This window comes from Adelges cooleyi, unplaced genomic scaffold (genome assembly GCF_023614345.1).
Source record: "Adelges cooleyi isolate 19-005CV unplaced genomic scaffold, UGA_ACOO_1.1 ACOO_flye_CR_arks_rails_tigmint_CR_PRNA_23, whole genome shotgun sequence".
In the NCBI taxonomy this organism is placed as follows: domain Eukaryota; kingdom Metazoa; phylum Arthropoda; class Insecta; order Hemiptera; family Adelgidae; genus Adelges; species Adelges cooleyi.
Genome location: NW_026095893.1, coordinates 6839785 through 6867678, shown reverse-complemented (window position 1 = coordinate 6867678; position 27894 = coordinate 6839785). Strand labels below are relative to the sequence as shown.

The 27894-nt window shown below is 28.6% G+C and overlaps 1 protein-coding gene across 2 annotated transcripts in view; it reads right to left on the bottom strand.

The window, feature by feature from the left end:
• LOC126836185 (neuroendocrine convertase 1-like) overlaps window positions 1-14807 on the bottom strand; it is a 107376-nt gene extending 92569 nt beyond the window's left edge. For both annotated transcript variants that reach the window (XM_050569374.1, XM_050569376.1), the window contains exon 1: window positions 14580-14807. In XM_050569374.1, the coding sequence (XP_050425331.1) occupies window positions 14580-14792 (213 nt within the window). In that variant the 5' untranslated portion in view covers window positions 14793-14807. The remainder of the gene's footprint in view (window positions 1-14579) is intronic.
• Window positions 14808-27894: the final 13087 nt, after the last annotated feature.

Here is a 27894-nt window from a genome sequence, read left to right as displayed (position 1 = left end):
GAAATAAAACAAAATCCATAATTTAATTGTATACAACAATATTTTCTGATTAATATTTTTTTGAGGATTTAGTGAGAAATATTATATAAATAATATTTGTTTCAGAATATAAACTATAAATAATTAATTTGTAATTATTAACTGTATTTTAATGAATAAATAAATTGAAAATACTCTACTTAAGAATTTATCGATTTTATTTTCTGTTAAAATAGTTTTACATCACATTATGATATTTTAAACGTTATCTCGATAATTATAAAATAAATTATTAAAAAAATTAATGCATTTATACTGGCTGCGTGGGTTACTATAACAAAATTCTGTTTAGTAATACAATTTGAATAAATAACCTTCATATTAATTATTATACACTACTACTGAAAAGTTTATAATTTTTGGCGGTGAAGATCATTTTATTACTTAGCTTTTATTATTTTTTTACTTTACTTAACCATAGTTTTACTAAAGTTTTTTCTAAAACATTGACTAGAAGGCTCTACTTGTTTTTATCACTGCCACTCTTTCCGAAAAACATATACATTATATTACAGTAGTTGTCGAAGGTCTAACTTTTAGTAATAAAAATATTGTATCTGTCGGCGATCGACAGATATTTTCCATATTATTTACATAATAAATTTCTGTGGCATATGGTCCACATAACTACAGCTGTTATTCAAATCTTAATATCGTTTGAGTTTAATATAGCTATTTTTGCCATTTAAAAATCATAAATATACAGTGTTGTTAATTATAGTATTTAACTTCATAACTAAAGTTCTTAAAACAATTACAGATTTACACTTGAATTTTACCCATAGGCTAAAAACGTTACCAAGCCTAAATTTACATTTTTTATTTAAACTACAACAATTAATGTGGATTAAAATGATTAATAGAATGCAATATGTATAGTTTAACTGCTTATGAACTTGTTAAAAAAAAGTAAAAGAGTCAATAAAAAACATTTAAAAGTTCATTTATTTGACATAAACGGTTAATTTTAAAAGGAATATTTTTTGCCCTTCTTATCCTTTTACTTATCTTTAGAACAGTTTTAATTGACATTGTTTTACAAGTCATTTCTTACCATAATGTTTGTACTTATGAATAATAATAATTATTAAATTTATGATGTTTAGGAAATTGTTTTAAAACACATGTGTATTGTTAATATTTTCCAAAAATATTTCAACATTGTAATTCATCTAATAACATATTTTAAAGTATATTATTGCAAATAAAATGATACTTATATTGCTAGGAACTCTCCGGTATACAATGTTATCGTATACGCTTGAAAGTGCCAAATTTACATTTTAATATTTAATCCCTATTTCTAAAGCACGAATAACTTGAAAACGACTGTCAATCAATATTCTACTTATTGTACCTATTTTTAGTTGAATACTATGAACGTTTTAAAATGTTTATTAGTAATCGTAAACTTTTTATTAAAAATCGACTTGCGGTATCACTCAAAACGTTAAGCATTTCAGTTATCTTGTGTAACAACGTTAATCCATCATTAGAGATCTGTATCTTATAGTTTACCCAAGATCATAAATCCGTTTTTATTGTAAAGAAAAAATATTGATTTTCCCTGATTACATTCAAGTGCATTGTTTAATTGAAGTAATAGACTATTTAATTAGTAAATTATTACAATTTTAGTAAAACAACGGGATAAACCAATTTGTTAAAGAAAAATCACTATCATGCTTATCAATAGTCTTATGTTTAACCTTACTTTTTTTCTGCTTTATTCAACCGTCAATAATAATACCTATTGTCACCAAAATTCTATTATTTTCTTTTAATTACTAATTATTCATTATACTCCTGATTTCTTAATTGCTATTACAATTCTATTATTTTTCAAAAATGTACAAAACAGACAATAGCAAGTTAAATAAAGATTTTTAACGTTTTTAATATAATGATTTTTTTCGTGAACTTGTTTAAATTTTGATTTTTTAATTTTATGTAAACTTGTATTTTTTGACATCGAAAACGAAATTAGACACTATTGATTAAACAATAAATCAAAATTGTTTAAACTAACATTATAATCAAATACTAACATTATCACGTGTGACCAAAACAATCGTGTTAAAAAATAAAATTATTTTTAAGTCATATACAATTAATGTGTTGCCAGTGTTGGAAGTATTTGTTCTTGCGTTTTACTCGTACTATCAACCTTGCAAGTTACACTGAACAGTACTTATAGGTATTGTTTTAAGCAACCAACGCTGAAAACGAGAACTACACTGTGTAGTCGACACAGTAAACGAACTTAACTCTTAACGAACTTGGAAAACTAACAAACTTCTTTACGACAATTAGGAAACTATCTCGACATGTATAGTATATTTCCGATTAACCTTTTTTTTGATACGGTAAAGACAATACGACCAGCCTGGAGTAATGCCATCAATACAGTATAAATCGACGCTCCACAGTAGAACGGAAAATAATTATCAGGGACTACTGTAAAAAGTATTTTGTTGAAATGTTTTTATAGTATGCTATATTGCTACCCGGATCTTATCTTCATCACAATATTATTTTATCATAACTTCTTGTATAATATTTTGCCTATGAATTAGTTTTAGTAGAAAACATATTTGTATGATTTTATTTAAAAATGCTATGGAACTATTTGTATTGAATATATAAGTTTGAGGCATTTAGAAAATCCAGCCGCACACATCAGGTGATTTGGCACGGAATGACTCTATAATTTACAATAACCAATATGAAAAATTAAAAAATCATCAACTAAACCTGAAAAACTTTAAATGTCGTAAAGGTACAGCGACATATATATACATATATATATGATATATAATAAAATATCGATAGATTAACGATATCCTCGTAGCTAGTAGATGAAAAAAAAAATGTTTATCTTTGTCAATATATTATTTTAAGTTCTTTTAGTGTTTATCCTGTTATGAAGCTGTATCCCAAACGAAGTCATAGTTTATTTTGTACACAAACATAATTTGATTAACTTGAAATTGCAATACACTTATTATATTAAAAACACAAAAAAAACTATGGTATAAAATTTGTTTGTGTATTACAGTGCTAAATTTACCAAACGCTTACTTACTATTTACGTACTTACTATAACCTACTTAAATTAGACAGTTTTATTAAAAATGCATTTCAACGTTATTATTTTTATTAATCTTCTAAATGTAGGTACCTAATTTCTTAAGTTCCCATTATTAAACTCTCAGACAGATTTAGCTCACTCAACTTTTAATTCCTTAAGCTTGTTTTATTATCATGGATATTTATACCAAGTTACTATAAAAGATACTGTTAAGTTTAAAGAAAGTTTTTTTTATCTGAAGTTATAAACGAATAATACAAAATTAAATATAAAAGACCGTTATTAAAATTCATACCTATAGTATACATTTCAGTAAATATTATGACACATTAATATCAATTAAAGGGAACGGAAAGCGTCAAATTTCTTACAAATAAAGATTAAAACGCAAAGTCACTTTCTGAAGTGTTTACTAAACCGATTTCAGTATAATTTTTTTTATTGTATAGCTTAACATATTTTCTATGGGGATAAAAGTCCGATTTTTTTTTTTTAAACATTATAAGCATTTATATTTTTACTTTTGTGTAGTTTTTTTTCATAAATCTTACTAATTTTCTAATAGCTATATCAAGAAATCAGTACAGTGGGGTCGGGGCATAGTAGGGACAGGGAGGTCACAGGTTTACAGGAATTTTTAAATCTGAAAGTGATAAAACCACTTTCGAAAAAACGCTTCGATGCAAATCAGTAGTTAGTTTTTTCAAGCCAGTACAGTCCAAACCAATCACAGTATAAATCAGCAAAGTTGAAAAGTATTAAATTGAGGTGTTGTATTTACAAATAAGCATCAAGGCGTTTATTTGAAAGTGAATTTATTCAATTATATCACTTTTATTTATAATAATTCCTTTAGACCTGTGACCTCTCCGTCCCCTCGTTGATTTGATTCCATTATGCCTATACTCTACTATACTAGTCCTCTTGGATAAAACCACTCTGGTACACCGTGTTTGTAGTTAAAAATAAAAAAATTAAATTAATTAAAACCTAAAAGTGGTACTTGAGTATCAAAACCTAATAGTATCATTCTGCATAGATCTGCTGATTTTTTTAATATCCGAATATAAGTTCTAACTACTGACCAATGTTCAACTTATAAGTCTTAGAACTACGGCTAAAAAAACCCAAAAACGTTTGGATATATCCGAAACTCTTTCAAATGATCTTTTGACTGATGATTCATTCGTACGTTAAAACAACCCGGAAATGTAATACGTTTAAAGCGTATTTTGCCCTGGTTTTTGATTTTTCCTTTATAAAAAACTAAAAAAATGTTTGACTAAAAAATTTTAAAATAATGTTCGTTGTTAAAACTACATTATATCTATCTATCTTAAATTTAAATGTACAAACCTTCAGGTCTAAAATTACGCTGAAAAAAATCAAATGTCATGAAAAAGTTTTCCTCCCTTCCTGGGTTAATGATGTGTGCTTGGATTTCACTATATATCGGTAGTACTATATCTAAAGTGTACCCGAAAAAAGTTTAGCAACAATTGGAATATTTTTAAAAAAATATTGGCGCTCCAAAATTTGAATATATAAAAAATATGTAAAAGCTTAAATTTGTTAAATTTTGGCACAATTAAGTACTTTTCAGGGAGGATTTTTTACCTCATTGTTCCTGAGACAAAAACAGAAAAAAATTTAAAACACACCATTGTAAAATAAATTCCTTCTAAGCTCAAATATAATATTAATAGCTTTTATAGTTGACCTATCATTTTTATTTATAGTGCTTATACTAAGCTAAAAAACGATATAGTTACTTTAAAAGTATTATATTCTTTTGGATTACATCTATCGAATGTATTAATCTTAAAATACTGTGTTCGAATTATTGGAGGATTTATTTGAGAAAACATTTTCTGTACCATTATTGTATCGTTATAATCGAAAGAGAATTGTAACCACGAGCTTTTTAAATTGTAATCCAGCACATACCAGTATACCACTTACATAGAAATATTATCAAATATTAATTTTCTTGGCTCGGACAATTTATGATTCTAAATAGTAAACTTTTATCCATGTCTATTATCTCTTTAAGGACTGCTTAAGTCGGTCTTCTTTTCCTATAGGTTATTATATACTTTAAGCCCGAAAACAGTCTGCACAATGTTTGTGCGTGTCCTATAATTGAGATTATATTATACTGTAGGAGGTTTATTTTTATTTATGAATAGAACACGTTATGTTGTACAACCTATAGAAAATACCGAAGTCCGATATTATGTATTATATAACATGAAATTAATAATAAATGTTATATTTTCGAGACTATATAAGGTATACTCATATTAAAGATCAACAAAATACGTTCATCCTAAATGTTTATTTTCGAATGCTGGTTTTTGCTTATACTTAAAAAATATAGTATAACATGTTAATAGTTTAGAAAATACGATTTTTGTATTAATAAAATAACACTAATGGTATAGGCTAATAACTTAGATGTCAAATTCTGTTTTAACTCAATAAAAAAAAAATATATATATATACATATATGTGTGTGTGTGTGTCTAATAATAAACTAAACACATAGAATTTATATAATTATTTCAATTTTTTATTTCATGTATAAGATCTTATATCTTGTAAATATTAGTAACAATAAATATAAAAAAGCATAATATAAAAATGTATAAATATATTTTATTGTATTTAACAGGTAGCTAATTTATTATATTAATACGGCCAAATATAAAATTAATACTTTAAAAATCATAGTGTAAAAATCTTGAAAAAAAAGGATTAGTGCTGTATCAACTATGAAATACCGTCGAATTAAAATTCATAATCCATTAAGTTCTCTCTATTATCATAATAATAATTAATTACTGATATCAACTAACATAAAGACAGAACAATTCTTATCAATTAGTCAATTCGAATTGCTAGTTGGGTTTCGATAACTGAATTCAGCTGTGGATCACTAGATCATTTGTAACACCTACTATTTATATTTATTATTATAATTTACATTATTAGAGTTTGTAATTTGATATCTTTACTTTAAAACTTCTTAAATTATTTAATAGCGTTCTATTGTTTCTGAGAACCAAGTCCAGTAAAAAAGCTTATCAATAGCAAAATATACGGCCGTGTTTTTATATTGATGGGCTATCTTCATAAATTAATTTGTGGGTAACGAGTTGTTTTTTATAAATACAATATACAAAAACAAAGCTTAAGTTCATTTAAATGTAAAGTAAAACTTAAAAAACTTACAAAGAGTTCTGAAAATAAACTTATTGAGGCAATAGTAAATGTTGTTATAACTTTTACGACAAAATACAAAGCGAGCCACTAAAAAGGTCTCGATGTTCTGTAAAAAGGTTCTCATTAGTTATTATTATTATTCTAACAACTTTGGTTACAATAATTCAGTTGTAAGGATTATAGTTTTACAATCCAAAATAATGTATTATTATTATTATTATTTCTAAATACGAGTCATAACTCTGTAATAAATAACAACAATAAACAAAAATGCTTAAATGGGTAAAGTGTACTAAATATATTATAAATGTCGATGATTCCAACGTTCTAAAATGTAATGCAGTTTTGAGTATCTCATATTTTCAGTTTTACATAATGCAATTATCAAGAAAAATAATATTATACAATTTAGTTACTAAAACTAAACTCAGTAAAATGTTCTCGAATACCTACATATAAAATCACCATTAACTTCATAGAAAACAGAACCACACAGATAATTTAAACTATTAAGTTCAACTATGGCAAATCCAAATTATAGAAATCAATACAATCTCAAGACAATTACAAGCACTTACGGTCGAAGGATATAATCGTTCGAAATACAGAAAGAGTCTACAATGAATAAGAAAAATAATTTCTGTAACAAAAAACTAGAATGAAAAAATATAACCTTTGTAGAAAAGTAGAGCTTATTATTATACTAATAGGATTACTGGTTTCAAAACTGCTGTACTTCGTTAGAAGCAAGTTCATATATTCATGGCCCTAAGGCTATTAAAAAACAAGTGTTTCTTACGCGGATGGTTTTACATATTATTATAAAAATCTTTAAAATCGTATAATGATTTTAGTTCTAATGCTCCCTAAAGCATGTCAGCCTAAGACTGAAAGCATTAAGACTATATAGCATTGTTGGAGTATGATGCCAGTAAGCTAATTATTATAAGCAAATAAAATAGCGCGCAATTTTTTACTGGGGTAAAGGCTAATGTCAACAATGCGTTACATTGTTGTATTAGTTAACTTTAATTAAATTGAGTTACATCTATTTTTTTACTTGTCTGTAGTCAAATATGTAATATCCAAGTCATGAAATGGCTTTGCTATCACGTTATTCGTATAAAATAAATGCATTTAAGCATTATAAAAAAAAAATTGTAGTTTTAGATATTTTTTTTATTAAAGTCTGTCATTTTTTAACAACATGATATTACAAACTAAAATATCATTCGAGTAATTATTATTATAAGTAAACTTTCACCGTATTCAATATTAAGTACACATATTTTATATGTTATTTGTGCAATTTTAATAACTATTGGAATCATACAGAATTTATGTTAGAGTAGCTAAGTATTAGAAGCTAACATAAATAAATATATTCCTCCGTATTTTGTCTTTTCATCATCAATTCTTATCCTGTAGTAATATATTCCCTAGTTATAATTCTAAAGATAAGAAGAGATTTTAAAAATTTTAAATTGTGATGGTTATATGCTTTTTATAGTATTATAAATGTTCTACGAACATATTGTTTACCATTTGTTAATATGTAATAAAATCATATAATGTATAGGTGGGGTAATCGTTATTAACATTCTTAAAAATATGTATCTATTTAATTTAATGTTCATTTTATAGGACTATAACTTATAACTAATATATACTTGTATTATTATAGTCTTTATAAGTTACAAGCTGTTTCGACCCGGCGTTGCTCGAGATTTAGTTTGCCAGGGCTGAGTAAAATAATTACAAATATCATTCGTTGGAGTACCGTGGTTACCATGGTTACAACCCAAGTGTTTATTTTGGGTTAGCAACGAAAAAAAAATTCGTATTTTAAGTACAAAATTTGTGTTTGAGGCCACCCTTAGAGGTGGTAAGTACTATGCCAGTTATCTTCGCGGGAATGTACTCAACAACTTCCTAAAGTTTCATGGCGATCGGATGAATGGTGTACTAATGCATAAAGGACAAACATACATCCATTTATATATATATATATAGATTCACTTAGTTCAAGCAGCCTCAAAATTTTAACCATTTTTTAAAAATAAATAATTTTTTAATAAGTTATTCTTGTTATTTATAGTCGAATGCTCAAGAGTCTATTAATTGTAATAATTTAGGTGATATTAAATTTGTGAGGTTCTTAAATTTTTTTAAATCTTTTAGACCTTTTTTAGTACTTTAAATGAAGTAAAAAACGTGAAAAAAATATTGAAGCGAATAATAAGGACAGGAAACGAATAGTAAAATGGTTAATTATTTTCTAATAGTTTAAATACAATCCATTAGTATATTATTACTGTTGACGCAATTCAAGATAAAATAAAGTTTCAGAGAAATCAAAAACATCTATCTTTATTTAAGGCTCACAATACTACTCATGGAAAAGTTTAAAAAAGTAACTCGTGTTTTTTTTCTGCGTTCTCTGAATTGTGAACGACTAATCCATTTTGAGCAACTAACTTATTTAAAACTGTCAAGTATTAACTCGGCTAACAACTATTTTTTGTTTAGAATGATGTTGTATAATTACTAATTAGAAATATATTTCTCAAACTACTAACAAAGTTTTACACTTATTTAAAAAAAAATTAAAGTTTGTAGCAATACTTTCAAATAAAAATATCAACAAAAACCTAGAGTTTCGAGCTACCTAAAATAACAAAAACTAATAGTAACGGAGAAACTTTTTCCAGTTTGGATATTTTTGAACATATATAGAAAAGCAAAACCAAAGCTTCTTTAGATAATTACGTTGGTCGAAAGTTTTGAGTCCACTCGATTAACCGAAAAAGCTTTTATTCTCTGATTTTGAAGTACAACTAATGAACTATTTTCAACCCTGGCCCCATAAAGCCCTTTATGACCTAGACAAACGTTAAGATACTCTTTATTTCAAAGTGTAGTAAATATAGCATATACGTTCATATTGCTTTTAAAAACAATTGACACGTCTATTCTTTAATTTAAATATCGTTTATATATAAATTAGTGCAGGTTATATATATGGAGTAATCTGATTCAATATAACGGAACCAGATGAGCCATTTAATCTCAATGATTAAATATCAAAAATCAAACTTATTAACTATTAGTTGGTAACCAAATGCAATTTCCATAAATAATGTTAATAATGTACTGTCTAGAAATTTGCAGTTAATTAAATATTTTATTAGTTTCTAGATAATGTTTATTTAGCAATAAAATTTAATATTTCCGGTCAGGTAGGAATAATCAGATTTCGACAAAAAATTTTAATAACGCAAAGAAAAAGTATCAAATGATTGGGAAAAAATAAAAGTAACTCGCATATCACATAAATGGAGAGCAGTCGAGCTTTGGTCACAAAAGCTATATAGTAGAAAATAAGGTGAGAGACATGCCATTTGCGAAAGACATTATGACGAGTGCAATAGGGTGAAACATTTAGGGTTACATAAAAAGAATTTGCTGAGAGAATATTGTAACCGACCCGGAGGCGTAAATAAGACAAATGACTACTTGAAACCGGAAACAGGAAAGTTACAAAAGCAAGGATGAGATGTTATGGAAGAGTGTATGGAGCAATAGGAAGTGGCATGGAAGAGTTGAGTATAATATGTTGTTTCCGTTCAAATTTCATAATCACTTAGAAAAAGGGAACAATCCGAAAAACGGTATTTTGAGAGAAGACAAAATAATAAATTACAATAAACAATAGTTAACTAGAACACAACCGCTTACCGAAAATTCATAATGACTTGACGGACATAATTTATGTAAATCTGTCAAATCTTCTTTAGAAGCTTTGGATAAATTATTGTAAACTACCATGATAATTGATGTGAAATTGTTTAATATCGATAAATTGCATAGAATTTTTCTCAAATATAAATTTGTCCAAATTTTAGCTTGGATATAAAAAAAAATAGACTGCTATAGAAAATCTGTAGCCGGATTAGGAATTGACGAGGGAGATCCTATAAAATGGATGTATTTCAGAGTTTGGTTGTACCAAAATTGTGTTGTACAGTGTGATTACGATTAGACTCTCAGTAAATAAAGGATATTATGATAATTACCTTATATGGCCTACGGTTAAGGACGAATAACCTTGTAAGTTTAGACAATTGGCTGTGACACGTGCTCTTATGCCATAAAAAGACTAATTGAAAATGGTTGAACTTACTATACGTGCTAGAAATTCTGCGTAACATATTTTTTATGAGCTATTAAGGGGGTTTCAATAATTAACACAAACGATTCGTGGGTATGTGTTTAATGAAAACAAATAGTCACCGACTGTTATAGGTCATACCGCATTAAATTAAGTTATAATATTATGTTATACACTCAACGGTAATGCGCGTGAATAATACTGGCTTATTCGATTAGATGTACTATGTAGTTCGAAAGACCTAAGCCTGAATTAAGGAAATGGCCTATGGAAATTCGAATGTTCAACTTAAACGCGTATTAGCGATACAACTTCAAGGAAAGACCAACATACAAGGTCCCATTCTTAATACACCGCAAAAACAAATGTTGCTGTGTCCTACCATAAATCATTGTCAAAACAAAACCTGGTTAGCAGAATTGTGATATCCAAATGGCATTCGCAAATTTGAAAGATCGCCAATTATCAAGTTTATAATATGATATAAAAGTATTGTGAAAATTATTATGATGTTCTATACTTCTACAATGAAAAATATATTATTAGAATATGTTTAAAATGTATTATTTCTGCGTTGAAATATTGGCATTAAGAGACACTAGTCTTTAGGAAATTTAAAGATTTTTAAAGAGTTTACGAAAAACCCTAATGAAAATAAAAAGAGGTTTTATGATACCACAGAAAAAAAACTATGTACATTTTTACAAGTTTGTGTATATTAGTATTTTTAATGATTCTCTTTATGACCTAATCAAAAATCTTTTATTCTGAACTTAAATTACAGTCTTTAAGTTGTAATATTTATGTAAATCTCTGTATATTAATACAACCTATAATCTTGGTTCTTTTATATTATATTATTTTTTTAACTTATAGTTTATACAAATTGATCATGGACCTTACTAAGGAAAAATTAAATTAATATCCAATTGAATAATAATGTTAAGTAATATTCAATCAAAACAGTACTTTTTCCAGAAGTATAAAGAAAAAGCATCAATTTTTTGAGATGAAGTATATTGTCTTTCTCTTAGAAATATGAAATAATTTTGAATAATAGGATGGTTGGCAATTACTATTATCTTACTTGCATTTCAGACCGTTAATTATTCGAATTATTCAGACGGTTGGTTTTATTATTTTTTAGTGAACAGCAGCTTTCAAAAGACAAGGATTTCTTTTGTCTTTCGAGAATTCCATTTCACTAATTGAAAATGTACAAAACAAAGAAAAGCTAATTGCATTTCACTTATTGATTTGACTTGAATATGTAGTGAATTCGTTATAATATTTAGAACAATATAATAGACATTTTTATTATATTTAAATATCCTTAACATAATTTTAATTCCAAATATCTTGTTATATTTTTGAGTTTAGAAAAAAAAATGAAATAAAATTATAATACTCATAATATAATATGATATTTAAAATATTGTAATTAATAATTCTCATTTTATTTTTCATCATTACTTTTTTGTATGAATCTATAGTTTCTTTATAATGTGAATATTAATGTGTTATAGTCTAACCCGTCTTAAGCCAACTGAGAATTAAGCGAAGTTCCTAAGCACATTTTAAAGGAAAGGAAATTCATTTAATTTTAAATAAATTAGCATTATATTATTACAGCTATAAAATGTTAGATAACTATGTAATTTGTAAAGCTGTAGAAACAAATTAATATATTTATTGTTTTAAACTATTATAAATTTTTTTTTACACAAAAGGTGTTATGATATAATTAAGAAAATTGATGGTGTTTGTGCTTATATAAATGCATATATAATTAATAATTAATTACGGTCCAGGCAATTTATAATTTACTTGATCTGTTATGTATTGTATACAACTGTAAACAGGTACTTATGTAGAAAAACGCAAAATATGTTTTAAAAATTTCAAGTTTCAAGGTTAAGTAAAATAAATAGTATTTAAATCTTATTATTTGGAAATTTATACCTATTTTGTATAAATAAATTAAAGTAAAAATATTATGAGGAGTTACTACTTAAGAGGACTTGGGCACCATCCGTATTTTGGCCACAAAACTCGTTGTGCGGTGGACAAGGTATTTGAGTTGTACTCTCAGTAGAACTACAAAATTGTTTGCAGTACACAGAGAAGATCTTTGTCGTAGCGTTTTTATTTATTTTTTTTGATAATTCTAACGCAATTTAGATTATTTATTCGTAAAATTTGTTTTTCTTTTTTTCATTTGCTTATTAAAAGTTAGTGAGTATTGAAAAAAAAATCAAAACGCTACTACACAGATAAAGTTATCTTTTATGTTTTGGGTAAGTTTGAAATTTTCTGCGAACATTGACCTCATATCGCCGCCCCGATAGAACAATGACTCAACTGCAAAAATTGAAATTTTATAGAAGAACGAAAAAACCAAATTATTTTCACTAAAATGTTATGGGATGTAATTTTAATGGAATGGTAATGCTTGGGAAATTATTACAACTACAGTTACATCGTTTTGCTACCTTATGCGTTGGATATATTTAAACACATTGAAGCATTAAGCCCATTTTACCAAATTTTGCAGTTAGGTCATTGTTCTACCGGGGCGCCCATATTATGTTTGTCCCTCGCAAAGCATTTTTGATGGGAAAAATTTGCAATTTATTCAATAGAAATAACTATCTGATACAAATATGACAACTCCTCACTACTGCATACACTATATTTCAAGCTATAAATTAAGATTTTGCAAAAAATTACCTATAATTTACTCCTTAATAAATAGAGGGTATCACGTCCTCTTAATGGTTTTACATTCGTATTGATTTTATTGATACTTTTTTTTTTTTTTAATATAGAGTTTTTTACTGGTGGCCCAACATTTTTATACTACCTGTTACCCAAAAATAAGAAATCGTTCACCAAAATACTATATCATTGACCAAAAGTTGACAAAGTTTACCTTTTCCTACAAAAATGAAAAAGAGTACCCTTAAATTTACTTCACTCTTTAACCGTCAAACTTTATACGCTATAGGGACATTACAGAAAATAGTCAAAAAGTTTGAGTTTGTTTTGAATACTTTTTATAGATTTTTATAATGTGCTCCCATTGCATATTAATCGACAATTAAATAACATGGAAATATATTTCAATTTTAATTCAAAGCATTAATAGATTGCCCGTAACAAATATTTTTCGATAAAAATTGACACTAGGCTAATATTTTGTATACTAATATTTAAAAACAGAATAAGAAACTACTACTTATTGATGCTTATTAAAAGGGATGTCCCAATTTTACAACACAATATTGTAAATTGATTAATTTATGTTGTGATTATAGTTTAGTATTTAACGTTTACAATATTTGATATAAAGTAACTATTATGAACGCCAACAAGTATTAAATCACTAGAATAAGAATACTGGTATTAAAGTGGACGATTCATGCGGTACGACACGAATTTAGTAGTGGTTTTCTTAAAAACCGCCTAGGTTCTCTTTGAGAACATTACCTAACGAATCAAAAGTTAGCCAGCACAGTGGAACAAGTTATGATAATCGCGATGATAGTTTAAAATATAGTAGGTTAGGAGCGCAGAGATCTAGTTGTTTAAGGATCTAGGTTAGGTTAATTAGTTATTGCATGGTCTTTGGAATCCTAGTTTTTAATTTTGTCGACACCACCAGTTTTTCGTTTACCACAAATACCGTTTACGATTGGACTTGGATAATTTTTTTTTATTATTAAAAGATTTTTCTCCAATTTTCGATTAAATCATACAAATATAAAACAAATGAATAATATTCAAACGTCAAATAAATTTACTTTTGGAAATCGAAAATCAATGCCAAAAGTAAGAAGTGTTTGAATACAATCCCTCTACGACGCTCTTTCTTATTTTTTTCCCGTTTACTACGTGCTATTTAACTTAATATAATGAAACTTTAAACAACAAAGATAAATTCACAGTTTTTTTCCAATGTGATGTCACTCCAAATTAGTGGTAATTATAATTATTGTGAATGTATATATATATATGACTAAAATAATTAATTGCTTGGTTGTCTATACTGACCTGTCCTCGATTGACGAATCCGTGTTTCTTGGCCAGCCTGTCGGCCTGTCCAACGTCGCCGGCCACCCGGACGGCAAACTGGTTGGTGTATTTGTTAGCGCCGGGAACAGCTGATGCTACTTGTTCGACCAACAACACCAGTATAGGCAACAACAGTAGCATAGCTGCGACGGTGGTCGTGGGCCATTGACGGTGATGAGCGTTCGGCGCCATCGGCACGGCGTGTGCTACTGGTGGTGGTGGCGGCGTCCGTGGCGTTTGCCGGTGCCGGCGCTTATAAAGTGGCAGCGTCTACGTTTGCCGTCGCCCACAACACAACAATATTATATATTATACAGGGTGTTTACCGGATGCGATTAGTGTACACGAGGAGACGGCGATGAAACGCCGGAATACCCTCTTAATATTTGTATATTACCCGTCGCTTAAAAAAAAAAAAAAACCACTCACCCCAAGCCAAACAACAAACACATAAACTCACAAAAAAAAAAAAATGCGACGTTAAACAACAAAGCGCCGACAAGTACAATAGCAAATGTACAAAATGTGAATGCCAAACGACTTTACTAAAAAAAAAAATTGATGTACGACACTATTGTTGTTTTATAAATTCGTATACACTCTCGACTAGTAACTAACGAGTTTACTATATTAAGCTCTAATCCTGTACAGACGGACCACGTTGGACTTTATAGAGACAATCATCATTTAGGTCTCCTAAATTTGAAATTTTAGCACTGCATTTTAATTGGTACTATGTGTCATCTCCACTTTGTCCCATACAAATGGGATGGACCAGTCAATCCTCTCTCTCCACTAATCTCCAAGCGTTATTACGTCCTTCTTCGGTCCACATAAGCACATGGATTTACTTAATACACTCAGGTGCATTTTTAATGTTTAAAATATGAAATTAAGTGTATTAAGCATATAATAATTTTAACATACGAAATTGTAAAAAAAATTACCGCTTCGGAAAATATGCATAAATTATCAAATGTGTATGTGTACAGAAGCTAAAAATGGGTCTTTAAATTATTTTTTATTAAGAAATAGTATTAGCCCGATATATTGAACTTAAAGGCATGTTTAAAAGCGGGAAAAGAATCCCACATTTTAATAAGAACCTCTCAATGTATGGAAATATTATATTTTACAATCATTGATAACTTTTATTTAGTAGTTAATTTATATTAAAACCAGGTAATATTATTGCATATAGAGCACCAAAGGGTATTTGTTTAGTTTATATTGATTTTTTATTGACATGTAATATATTTATTTATATTATGAAATGCACATATAATATTTCATTTATTCTGACCACAAACCAACAAAATTCGTACGAACCATCAAACATTTTAATGAATACTGTGTATTTAATATACTTTATACAGACTTAAATAAATTATGATATTATTTTTAATATAGGTTAAAACATTCATTTTCACTAGAATTAATACAAAGTTTGATTTGATAATTATTTTTCAACTGAATTTTTCGCTCGATGTTAGCATTTATTTTTATTTTTTTAAATTAATACTTTTTGCATTGAACTGTCCAAAATAATAGTTATTGTATCCATTTATTAAATCCATAAGTAATTTTTTATTACATAATTTATAGTAGCAAATTTATAAGCATTGATTATGTTTAAATATCTGTTTGACCACACGTTTGTCTTCTAGATAATTATTAAAATCCCCATAATTAATTAGGAAAACATTGTAAGATCTTAATTTAAAAAAAAAAACAATTTTTATTAAAATAAACTATGGGACGTCTTTGTTACTCGCTTTTCCGTCGCTGCGTGGCATTTATTTGTGTGGAATTGTTTTAAGAATTTTTAACGCAATTAGTGTTTAAACAGTTAAAAAGTTGTTGGTTATATCTAATTTGCTTAAAAAAAAATTGTTGTTTTCTGCAAGTCTATTGCTTTACTTATTACGTTGGACATCCCAGCAGACATTTGCTCCCTACAACGTTCACCCAAATTAACACTGAAGTAGTCAAGAAAGAAATATAATACTGGAAACAATCATCAGTTGACAATTGTTAAACGAACTTCCGTATTTTCCGATGTATCTGCGCTACTGGAGATGTTTCGTTGCTTCATTTTTTTGGGGGGAAATGCTTTTATCGCACGAGTCAGTCATTGTTTACGCTTAGTTCGTTTCGTTAACTGAAAGGCGTTGATAACACAAAAGGGGAAAAGCGACAAATGAAACTTATTGTTCCACAAATGTAAATTGAAATTGAAAAAGACATAATTATTGTAGAACGTCGCAGCAATTGTTCAAACACGTTTAAGCAAGTAGAAAGTTTTTTTTTATTTTGGCTATTGCTTTTATATTTTAGTTATATTTATTTTTTATAAACAAACGTAAGGTACAAGTGACCTTTATTTTAACTAAGTTAATATTTATACTAGTTAATGTGTTATTGATTTTAAATTAGTTTCGCTAACTAAAGAAAACATTTGTTTTTAGAATTTTTTATAAACAATTTATTAAGTTGTGTGTAACAAATATTTTATAATAGAAAACAGTGAATTTCGTTAGTTCCCTATCGGGTTTGACGTGGCTCCGAACTTATTAAATTTCCCACTCTTTGAAGTATCGTGAAAAGATTAGACATTTGGGATATGCGGAGGTCGTATAAAAAGGCACGGATCCGATATTTTTCCCGAGCAAAAGTAAGGCAATAAAAATACAAATATACCTCTACTTCGTTTATAACGGTCTGGAAGTAAGAAGATTTCGTTTTCTGGTGGCAATTCCGATATTTGGCCGAATGATTTGTGAGTGCTCGGAATACAGAAATACTAGGTATTCAAGTTTCAATGATACACTGATACATTTCACACTAAACGTGAACTCAAACTTTATGATATTACTAATATTATTATCTTTAAAATACATAAAAAATGATGGAACAATAACGACTGATACATATTTTTGACTTACAATAATTTCAATAACAAAAAAAATAATATGCATAACAAAACAATTTTCACGATATTAAAAAACTATGATTAGGTTAACCCGGACAAAAATTTATATTTCGCAAATAACTGAAGACTTTGCTTTTTATCAGCGTTTAGTGGGTTTTTCTCAATGTTGCCAAGTATACAAGAGAATATTTTATAACAAAAACTGGCAATTTTTTAGAGTGAAAAATATGATAAAATTATATTAATGTTTAATCGATATAGTTTTTACTACAACCTAACTCAAACATTTTTATCTGTTCACTTATTAAAAAAAAAATCGTTTATCTTTAATGTAAAATATTGAATTCAGTTATTATTTTAATTTTGATTCATAACTAAAATAATTTTTTTCAATCATATTTAAAGATATATATTTTGTCTGTAAAATAAATTGTTTGTGCCCTGTAGTCATTGTTATTACGACATCGTTTATGAACCAGTTACTCGTTTTTCATTACTTGTTTGTTTCATTATTTCGATAAACGATGTATAAATATTATGACGTTTTTTATTCAATAAATAAACGATTTTAACGATACGTAGTGAATAATAATTATAGGTCACACACTATACTCGTCAGCCATTATTATCTCCATTAACTGTGGATTAGTGACATTGTGAGTTGGCTGCGTATTTAATAGTTGTGTTTGTTTTCCTTTATTTAGTACCAAATAGTACGTGTACTACGATGAAGCTCCTAAGAAAGTTTGTTTGGGGTTCTAGGAAACTTTCATTTAATCGAATACTCACTCCTAAGACAAGTATAATCTGGACTATCCTGATTGGAAGCTTCTAGCCTTCAGTAGTGTTGAAATTGGGACTTACCGTAATTAGACTGGAATGAACTAAAAACACGTTTCATCAGAGCCCTTCTTCCGAAATGGGGCTTAAAAAAAACACTATGAGATTATCTGCCGGTAAATAGAGACCCCAAGTACTAAATTAACAAGTAGGGAAAGGTCTATAGGAATAGTGTCTAAATACGTTAAACTTACATTACAAAAACAAAAATGTGTTGCTTGATTCCATGTGCATTTTACGAAACGTCATGTTATGGCCAATAATGCCTTTACACTAAAAATTGAAGTATAAGATTATATTACACAAGTTTGTGTTAGGCATGCACCGTAGTTTACCTTACTTGCAATCTTAAACCAATGTCGACAGCAGCTGTTAAATACATATAAATGCACGCCGGCTTATAAGGACATAAACGAGGGATATAAATCCGTTGGCAACAACAATGCATAAAATGAGTGTAATAGAAAGAGTGCATTTATAGACGGATTTCTTTTATACACAACAACACCCGTTGAAGAAGTTTCATAAAATTTTATATCGCACACTTACGTTCGGCCACAATGACATTTTATATCCATCCGCGTGATACTTTTCTTATAACGTGACCTGAAACACTCCAGCAACCAAAAAACTTAGTGTCTTGGCTGATTTCATATGACATCCTCGCAATTAGCGGTTGTCAACGGGTTTGCCTTAAATACATAAATATAACATATGCCTAGTGGTGATGTGCTAAAGTGATAATATATCTGTGTTTCGTATAAGTTCGTACTATAATAATAAAAATAATACCATTTTCGAAATTATGGCTAAAATTAGAGGCAATCATTCAGATATTTTAGAATTTTTTCTGATAAAATAATTTTGTTTGGAAACACCAAAATATGTTAACCAAATTCAAACTTCATGTTTTTTCAATGAATTATTTCATCGAATAAATTTAACCATTGGCCTATACTTATTTATTTTAATCATTAGAGGAATTATTTTTGTAAAAATATAAAAGAAATACAATGTTACTTTACTTTTTAATAATCTTCTTTTAATTATGTTTTATTAGACAGCAGTTTGAAATTATTTTAGATACTTCATCATGAGAATAAGTAATTTATTTATTTAACTCTAATCAGACGTACTAAGTAGGTCCATATTTTTTAATAAAAATATATTTCTAACGTTCTTCTCTCTAATGAAAATATGCAAAACTTTTATAAAACAAAACGTATAGGTATTTTGGAAAAACTGCAAAATACAGATGCCGTATCACATAAAGTTATATTATTCAATAATTCAAGACACAATGTTATATATGTCATACCAAATTGTTTTTCCAAAGATATATAAAAAATAACGACACAGATGCCTTCAGCCACTAAAGGACTTTTTATGACTATTCTAGTTCTGAATGGTACACAAATCTTGAAGTATTTAGTTCACAACCGAAAAACTATTTGTGTATTATTTCTGTTAAGAACATTTTTTTATCCGGTATCAGAAATTTGATAATTCTACAATTTACATTTTACAGTTATTACAATTCTCCCGTTGTTTACTTTCGTACCCATAATCGTGCCCACAATGCTGACGAAGGCTGTCCGCGCTTTGTCAGACGCCTCTATTAGGCGGCCCTCATGACTACCCTCTGAAAGCTTTTCCACGTTGGGACCGCACAGCAGATCCTCCACATCTTCCGGATTGGGTTGTCTTCTCAAGAGTTGATGAAGTTCTGACTTACAATGGGCCCAATGCTCGCAGTTGAACACTGTATACTCCACAGTATCCAACTGGTCCTGACAAAAAACACATAGTGGACTCCGGGCTATTTCCCTCCTCCACAAGTACTCTTGAAAGCACCCATGACCTGTCAACACTTGTATTAGTTGAAACGTGACCACTGGGTTCGGTCTCCCTATCCATCAGACCAGCCTTGGCAAGATCCGTCTAGTCCAGCTACCTTTAGGTGAAGCGCTCCACCTTTCTTGCCACTCGCTAGTTGTTCTAGCCCTTTCCTCCGTTTTAATAACAGAAAGTTAAGTGGTACCTACTGCCTTTCAAAACTTAACCCTCTCTCTTGAGTTAATAAGTCCGCTGGTGGCATGCAAGCCAACATCAGGACCGCCTCGTCAGACACGGTGTGGTAGGCTCTTATTACACGTAGGGCTACTCGACGTTGGACTCTGATACACGCCTTCCTATTGTTTGCCGTCTTGAATGCAAGTTTCGCCCGTGTCGGTGATGCGTGGAACATTTTTAAATGCACTACCGTCGTTAACAATAATCTTTTCGATTTGGACGGTCCACCAATGTTTGGCACGAGTCTACCAATTGCGTTCGTTGTTTTTCCAACTTCCATAGTGACTTTCTTTATGTGTTCGTTAAAACTGAGTCGTTTGTCCAGTTGGATACCCAGGTATCTTATCGACTGCCTTACTGGTAATCGGAACCCATCGACTTGTGATTGTGGGTCCTGGTATGCCCACCTCCTCGTGAGCATTACCACTTCCGTTTTTTGCGGTGCTATTTGCAGTCCGTGATCCTTCAGCATGCTTTAATAGTAGCTATTATTATTTGGGTTATGCAAAAACAATATGCACTCGAAATTTTTGAAAATAAAAGCGCGTTAATTAGTTTTACTAAAAGGTCGGGATTTCGATAGCTGGCATCGCAAAGGGATTGGAAGGTATGGACTGCGATAAAAAAAAAAAAAAAAGGGATCCCGGATATAATATAATAAATTGGGTTTTTTTTTTTACCATCCTCCGAAGAGAAAGTCTGACGCCACATTAAATAACTTCTGAACGATGTCGATTAAACGAAAGTCGATAATTCACAATTAGTATTCCGGACCGGAAGTTCTGGTCAACAAATAAAACGAATGGGTCCCTTTTGTTTTAATCTGGATTATACATTAAACAAAACTTTTTTCCACCCAAAATTCCCTTTACCGTGCCCGTTTTTCTACTATATCTACACACACACACACATACTCATAACCCATCGGCATGGTCGTGTATATCTGACCCTCGTGGGTTGGTCACGATATGTTTGGCTTTTTCCACTCTACGTGTCCGTATGGCCCTTATCGTATCAGTTGGCATTCGTATTCCATGCTGTACCGTACCTGCTGTACCGTTATCGAAAACCAACAGATAGCTTAAGTATAGCGCGCATAATAATTCAACGAAATATAACCGAATACCCTATTGGCTCTTTACCCTATGTATTTTATCAGGTTTCGTAAACTTTCTATTAGGTTTATGTTTTTGGACGTCACCGTAAATCGTAAATATTATACCATGCAAATTCTACCATATCGCTTAGTCGTCATAACTCATATTATTTTGAGAAATTTTAAACGTCCCGCACATAATAATATAACATTGCGTTAAAGTAAATGTATATTATATTACTGATTATATACATTCAATAACATTTTCTTATTATAATACATATGAAGTTAGGAAGGTCTTATCCTTCCTAGGGTCGTTGTAACTGAAAGGGTGACATACATTTAAAAAAAGTCAGCTATATAGAAATCTTTCGGTAATTAAAATTTTTAATTTTAATATCACAGCAATATAACCGGTGCATATAATTATAATACAATTAATAGGTTTTAGATTATCTTGGATGACAACAAATGTTGACTGCAAATCAACAATTGGTTTAAAAAAGAAAATTATAATAAATAGATTCCGAAAATTATGGCAACAATATAGAAATATATTTTAAGTGCATATCCCTCTGGAAGAATGGATTAAGGATAATAAGTCGATTTTTAATTATATATTTATTTGAATTAAATTGAAATATCCACAAGAAAAATTAAATTTTCTTTTTCTTCTAAATTTAAAATTCTATACATTATTATTTTTTTACATGCTTTTCTTTAACTCGCTAACACGTATGTACGTTTGTACGGGTATTTTTCAAATCTTGCAAAATTAATTTAACCCACCTCCCAATGTTCTAAAGGACTGAAACTTGGCACAGACACTCATCTTGGATGGTAATACAATATCCTTTAATAGTATTGGGACTCGGACATCTTGGTCGCCGTACACAAGATCATTTCACTAAAATTGCATGTTTTTTCAAATTTTCCAAAATTAATTTAACCCACTTCTCAATATTGTAGAAGGTTAAAATTTAATCCAGACACTTATTTTGGATTACAATACAATATTCCGTCATAATATTGGGACCCAGACATCCAAACCGCAAATGCTGGAGGTCAAATATGGGGGTAATTTCACTAAAATTTCTAAAATAATTTTACTACAAGAAAAATTTACCATTCAATTTTAGCCCATTTTTTTAATAATGTTAAACATCTTAAATTTGTTACTAAAAAGAAAAGCGTGGGCTCTATTCAGTTATGTCCCTAATAAATTTATCAGATTAAATTTAAGATAATGTTTTATATTGTAAGTTTTTTTGTAATTTACATTAGGTTCAATTTTGAGTGTGTGACAAATACATTACATAATACTTAACTCAATGAATTTGGACTTTGTTAAATAGGGCCCATGCTTTTCTTTTTAGTTTAAAATTAAAGAACTTTAACATTATTTAAAATTCGGTTAATTTTCGGTTGTTTTCAAAGTAATTGACATTTAAAAAAAATAGTGCTACAATTGATTGGTAAATTGTTCTTGTGGTAAAATTATTTTTTAATTTTTAGTTTACTTTTTTACTATTTTTTAGAAAAGCACGTTTTTTTGTTTATTGAGATGCTCATCATTACTTAATATTTACTAATTTGTAATGAAAACTGTGTATATTATCTATACAAGCAAGTCGGTGATGAACTGCGCCGAATGTATGATTAAACAATATTATTAACTAATATAATTTAAGGCTTAACACTTAAAATAATTCCCTATAAACTTACAATGTAATAATGTAATTATCTATTTTATAATTGGGCACTATAATAATACAACGTCAATTTATTGTTTACTTCTGGAAAATGTAAATATTCTCGTATATTCTCTGGTGATTTATTGTAGCAGTAAAATTAGCGTTGCCACGTTACACCTTTACAAGTGAAAAGGAATTTTAATTAACTAAAGTTTATACGTATTAGGAGTATCATTTACTTAGAAAATAATTGCCATTACAATGGGCTACAACGTGTCCAATTAGTTCAAAACACAATCTTATTCAGAGAAGAGACATACATTTTTCTCTAGACATAATAAACTACGTGGAGGCATTAAAAAAACAATGTAAATGGTAATTTGGGATTAACTATGCCAGTAGAGCAATTATAGCTGTAAAAACGAACATCTTAAAATAAGCCAAAAGACATATCTGTACCTGAGAACCAAACGAACGTAAGTCACATTATACCAACTTTACAGGAGAGCATATTGAAAACGTTGTCCAGACTCTAGCATACGCTTTTGTGAGGAATACACTCTTGTAACTTAGTTGAACAATAATGATATATTATTGAAGTGAGTAATAATAATTATACATTTTTTTTTATTTTAAGTTATTTAAAAAATATTCTTCTGGCAAGCTCTATGTTCAAGATTTCTTCACAAATTGTCTGCAAAATAATATTATGAATAAGTTTTTTTTTTGGCTTGCAAAAAGAACCATTTCCTATAACTTATAAATGTATTATTCTAATAGCAGCATGTTCACAACAACACGTAGAATTCAAATAGTGTCAAACTATAAACTTTTTTTCTTCAAATCTAGTTTAATATAAAAATAAGTTAAGTCGTTTAAAAATTAGGTGTGTTGAATGCGTTTTTTTTGTATAAGTAGTTAAACTGACATCAATATAATATTGAATATTCTGTGTACCTAATAAAAAAACTAAATAAAGCGTAGTCTAAATTATTTTAGAATGAGAACCATTTAACTAGTAACATACAAAATTAATTTTAATAACTAAGTCGTTCATTGTCAATGACAAATTATAAAAAATAATACAAAGTACCAACTTTATTCCTGTAAAAAACTAAAAATATTAAATATTATTTTATACCCGCGTTGTGAAAAATTAACAGTATTTAATTGACTGGTTAATAATTTACTATTTTAACGAACGAAACAAACCCTATAAAATGTATGGTGAGGGACTATTAATACACCTATTAAACAAAACTACAAACTACATAATAATATGAATAAAAGAAGAGTTTTAATGGATTTTCGTACGTCTTATTAAATGGAATAAGCCAAATAGTTTCTCTGACAAACTACTCAGTTGAATGACAGCAAGTTTAAAACACTATTTGTAAAACAACATTTTTCCACTGTAAAAAAAAAGCATATCTAACCATAAATAATTTCTGAAGTCGCCGCTGCCGAATAAACTTATTCGGACAACTGTGTTTATCGTCTAAAGTTTTCCAGTATTTTGTTAAAATGTTCCTATTATGTCAGACATTTATATAGTGTGCCGCGTTCGTTAAAACTTCTTTATATTCTCCTTCGAAATAACACTGTAATATTAAAAATTAAATAATTTAGATAAAATAAAATAAAATAAATAAAAATGTTAACCTTTAGTCCTTTTTTGCATAGCGTTATTCAATCAGAAATAACAAATAATAATAATATCAGTAGTACATGGTACGTATATAATAATAAAAGTTAGGTATTATAATCTGTCCATTTTGTTTTGTAATATAACTACTCAGGGTTTTATACTTATGATTAATAATTAGACACTCTGCTCAGACGTTATTTATATAGATCATGGGTCCATTTCATTAAATATATGTCACAGCTCAGTTGTGTGTACTTGTAACACAAATCACAATTTGTTTAATGTACCACTTGGTAACCTGATATACCATTTTACTATATAGCTATTATAGGGCTACAATTTAAGTATTTAAAAAAAAACATTTGGATTCTTCATATAATTTACAAGGTATCGATTGTGGTACAATTTTAAAATGATTTTTAGTTAATTATTAATTTCTATGGAAAAAATTGCAATTTTTAAAACTTTTTAATGATTTTTACAATAATATTGAAAACGAAAATTACAAATTTTCTTCGATCGATACATCAGCAAGTATTTAAAAAACGATAACTGGTTTCAATGCTATTATCTAAATACTTGTTCTGATTATGATTAAATTGTAATGACCTGTTAATTCTATTCCTTTGCTCTTTAAATGGTTTCTGTTTATTATTGATTGTTAGCCTAAACGAATGTTAATTTTACAAAATGGCGTTGCCCAAAGTTTTCACTTTTTGGTTATTTTCTTTTCTATAAGCGAATGCAACCCACCCTTTTTTTTATTATATTAAAGGGGTCGGGACGCGGCCGACATATGAATTATTTTCTTATATCAATTTATAGGAAATTCTCGGTATTGTTGAAAACAACTTTTCTTTCAGCAAATTACCAAACGACATTGGTGGTTTTGGAAAGAGAAAAAAACGGCTTTAATGATAAATCGACAATGGCACATCGGACATACGTGCCAAAATGGGTTTAGAGAGAGAGAAAAACCACAAACAATAAAAAAAATTCAACAAGCGCAACATAGAAGACATATTGATCGTAGTAAAGTTATTCTTCTGGCAAGTTGGATCGAGTACAAGTTTTACATTTATTACAAGCCACACGATGGCAAACACACACATGCATAACCATACATGCTATAACTGTCGTTTTTCACGACGCTACGGGGACTTGAAAATAAAACAACCACACCTTTGGCCGAGGTAACTTTTTTTTAATAAGACGTGTAAGAGGAGAAGGCCTACATAGCAAAAGCAATACATAATATCGAATTTATTTTCATTATTATTATTTTCCCTATTTTTTCGTCATGTGTACACATGTTTGTGCATACAGGGTATCCCTGTGAAAAATTAATACCAAAAAAAACTATTTTAAAAATTTATTTATTTTATAATACTCGTACTTGTACATAAAGCTTACATTAAGCATACCATAAATATAATGTCTATAATATAATTTTTAAACATTAGAATATTGCAAATGTCGGAACATTTTTTTATTATTTTTATATTTTTTAAGTATATGTTACTTTGTTGTTAAATAGTATAATGTTAGCCTTTAATAGTTGTTATGTAAAATTAAGTGTTTTCCCTAAATAAATATACATTTACTATGTTTTTAAATGAAAAAAAATCAACCAATTGTTCAGCTATTACATATGACTTATCATGTTCATTATCAATTATTGTTGGATATAACATAATATTTTCAAGTCATTGTTATTAAAAAATTTAATAATCTCTAGAATTTTAAAATGTAGTTTTTTGTTTGTTTTGTTTTTAATTAACATTGAATGCATTATTGAAAATAATTAGGGGAGGGATTTCGACGGTTTTGAAGACTCTTTAAAGCCCTTTAAGATTTCATAGAATTGGACTAAAAATAACTCGAATTTATACATTTTTTTTACAATAAAGAGGTACTGCAAAACTAGTCACGTGAGACACCGTGTGTGTGTTTATATATTTATTTATTTTGTGTCTGGTGTGTGTATTATAAAGAGAAAAACTTTGTAGCCAAAAAAGGGTATAAAGATTGCAACGTAGTAAACCCAAGTCACGTTTGGTCAGAGTTCAACACACGCGCACTCAGAACCTTCAAATTATTTAATAATTCCCACTTCTATCATTTGTGTCTGTGTTTGAAAGTGAAACAAATAAAATATGCTTGGGATCAAGAATAGGAAGCACACGCATAATATACGAAAGGTGTTTTCCAAGTCTACGCGACAAACGATTTAGCAACAATCCGGTGTCATGATATGCGCTAATGCCGACTTTATTCCTACCATTTAAGTTGTATACATTGTGTGTTGCTTCTTTATATGCGCTATAGTGATATAAACGCAATTATACAGATTAAATAATATTAATCAAATAAAAAACAAATTTCTATAAAAGTGAGTTTTACGCAGTTGAAATATACCCTAGACTGTTGATAGATCATGAAAATATAATATAGTTTTAATTGTCATTTTTTTTTTAATTATTAAAATAAATAATGCGATTTAATCGACGATTTACCTAATTATTATCGTATTTACTGATGACACATTAGTAAAGCATGTTATCACAATACAATATTATTACAATGCAAAGTACAAACACAATAATATCAAAGATTTGAAATTTTATAAGACCAATAACCGTTTGAACTATCTACATCTATAAATAATATATACATATATATATATATATAGGGTATTATCTCCTCATAAGTGTCCGTTATCTTTTCAAAAAAGTATTTCTTTTATTAGTTTTATGTAGTTTCCATAGTAAATTGCAAATAGTATTATCATTATACGAATAGAACCAGGGCTTAAAGTGGGAAAAAATTACAGGGGGGACTAATGTCTCCATATAGCTTAAAGCGTTCCGTATATAATTTTATGTATAATGTCTAATGCATATAGTATATGTAATATAGAAACAGTGACTGTGTAACATACTCATCCCACTTTTATCCCTGAATAATGTTCAAATTTGTAATTTATTTCATACAAAATTTAAATCACAAAT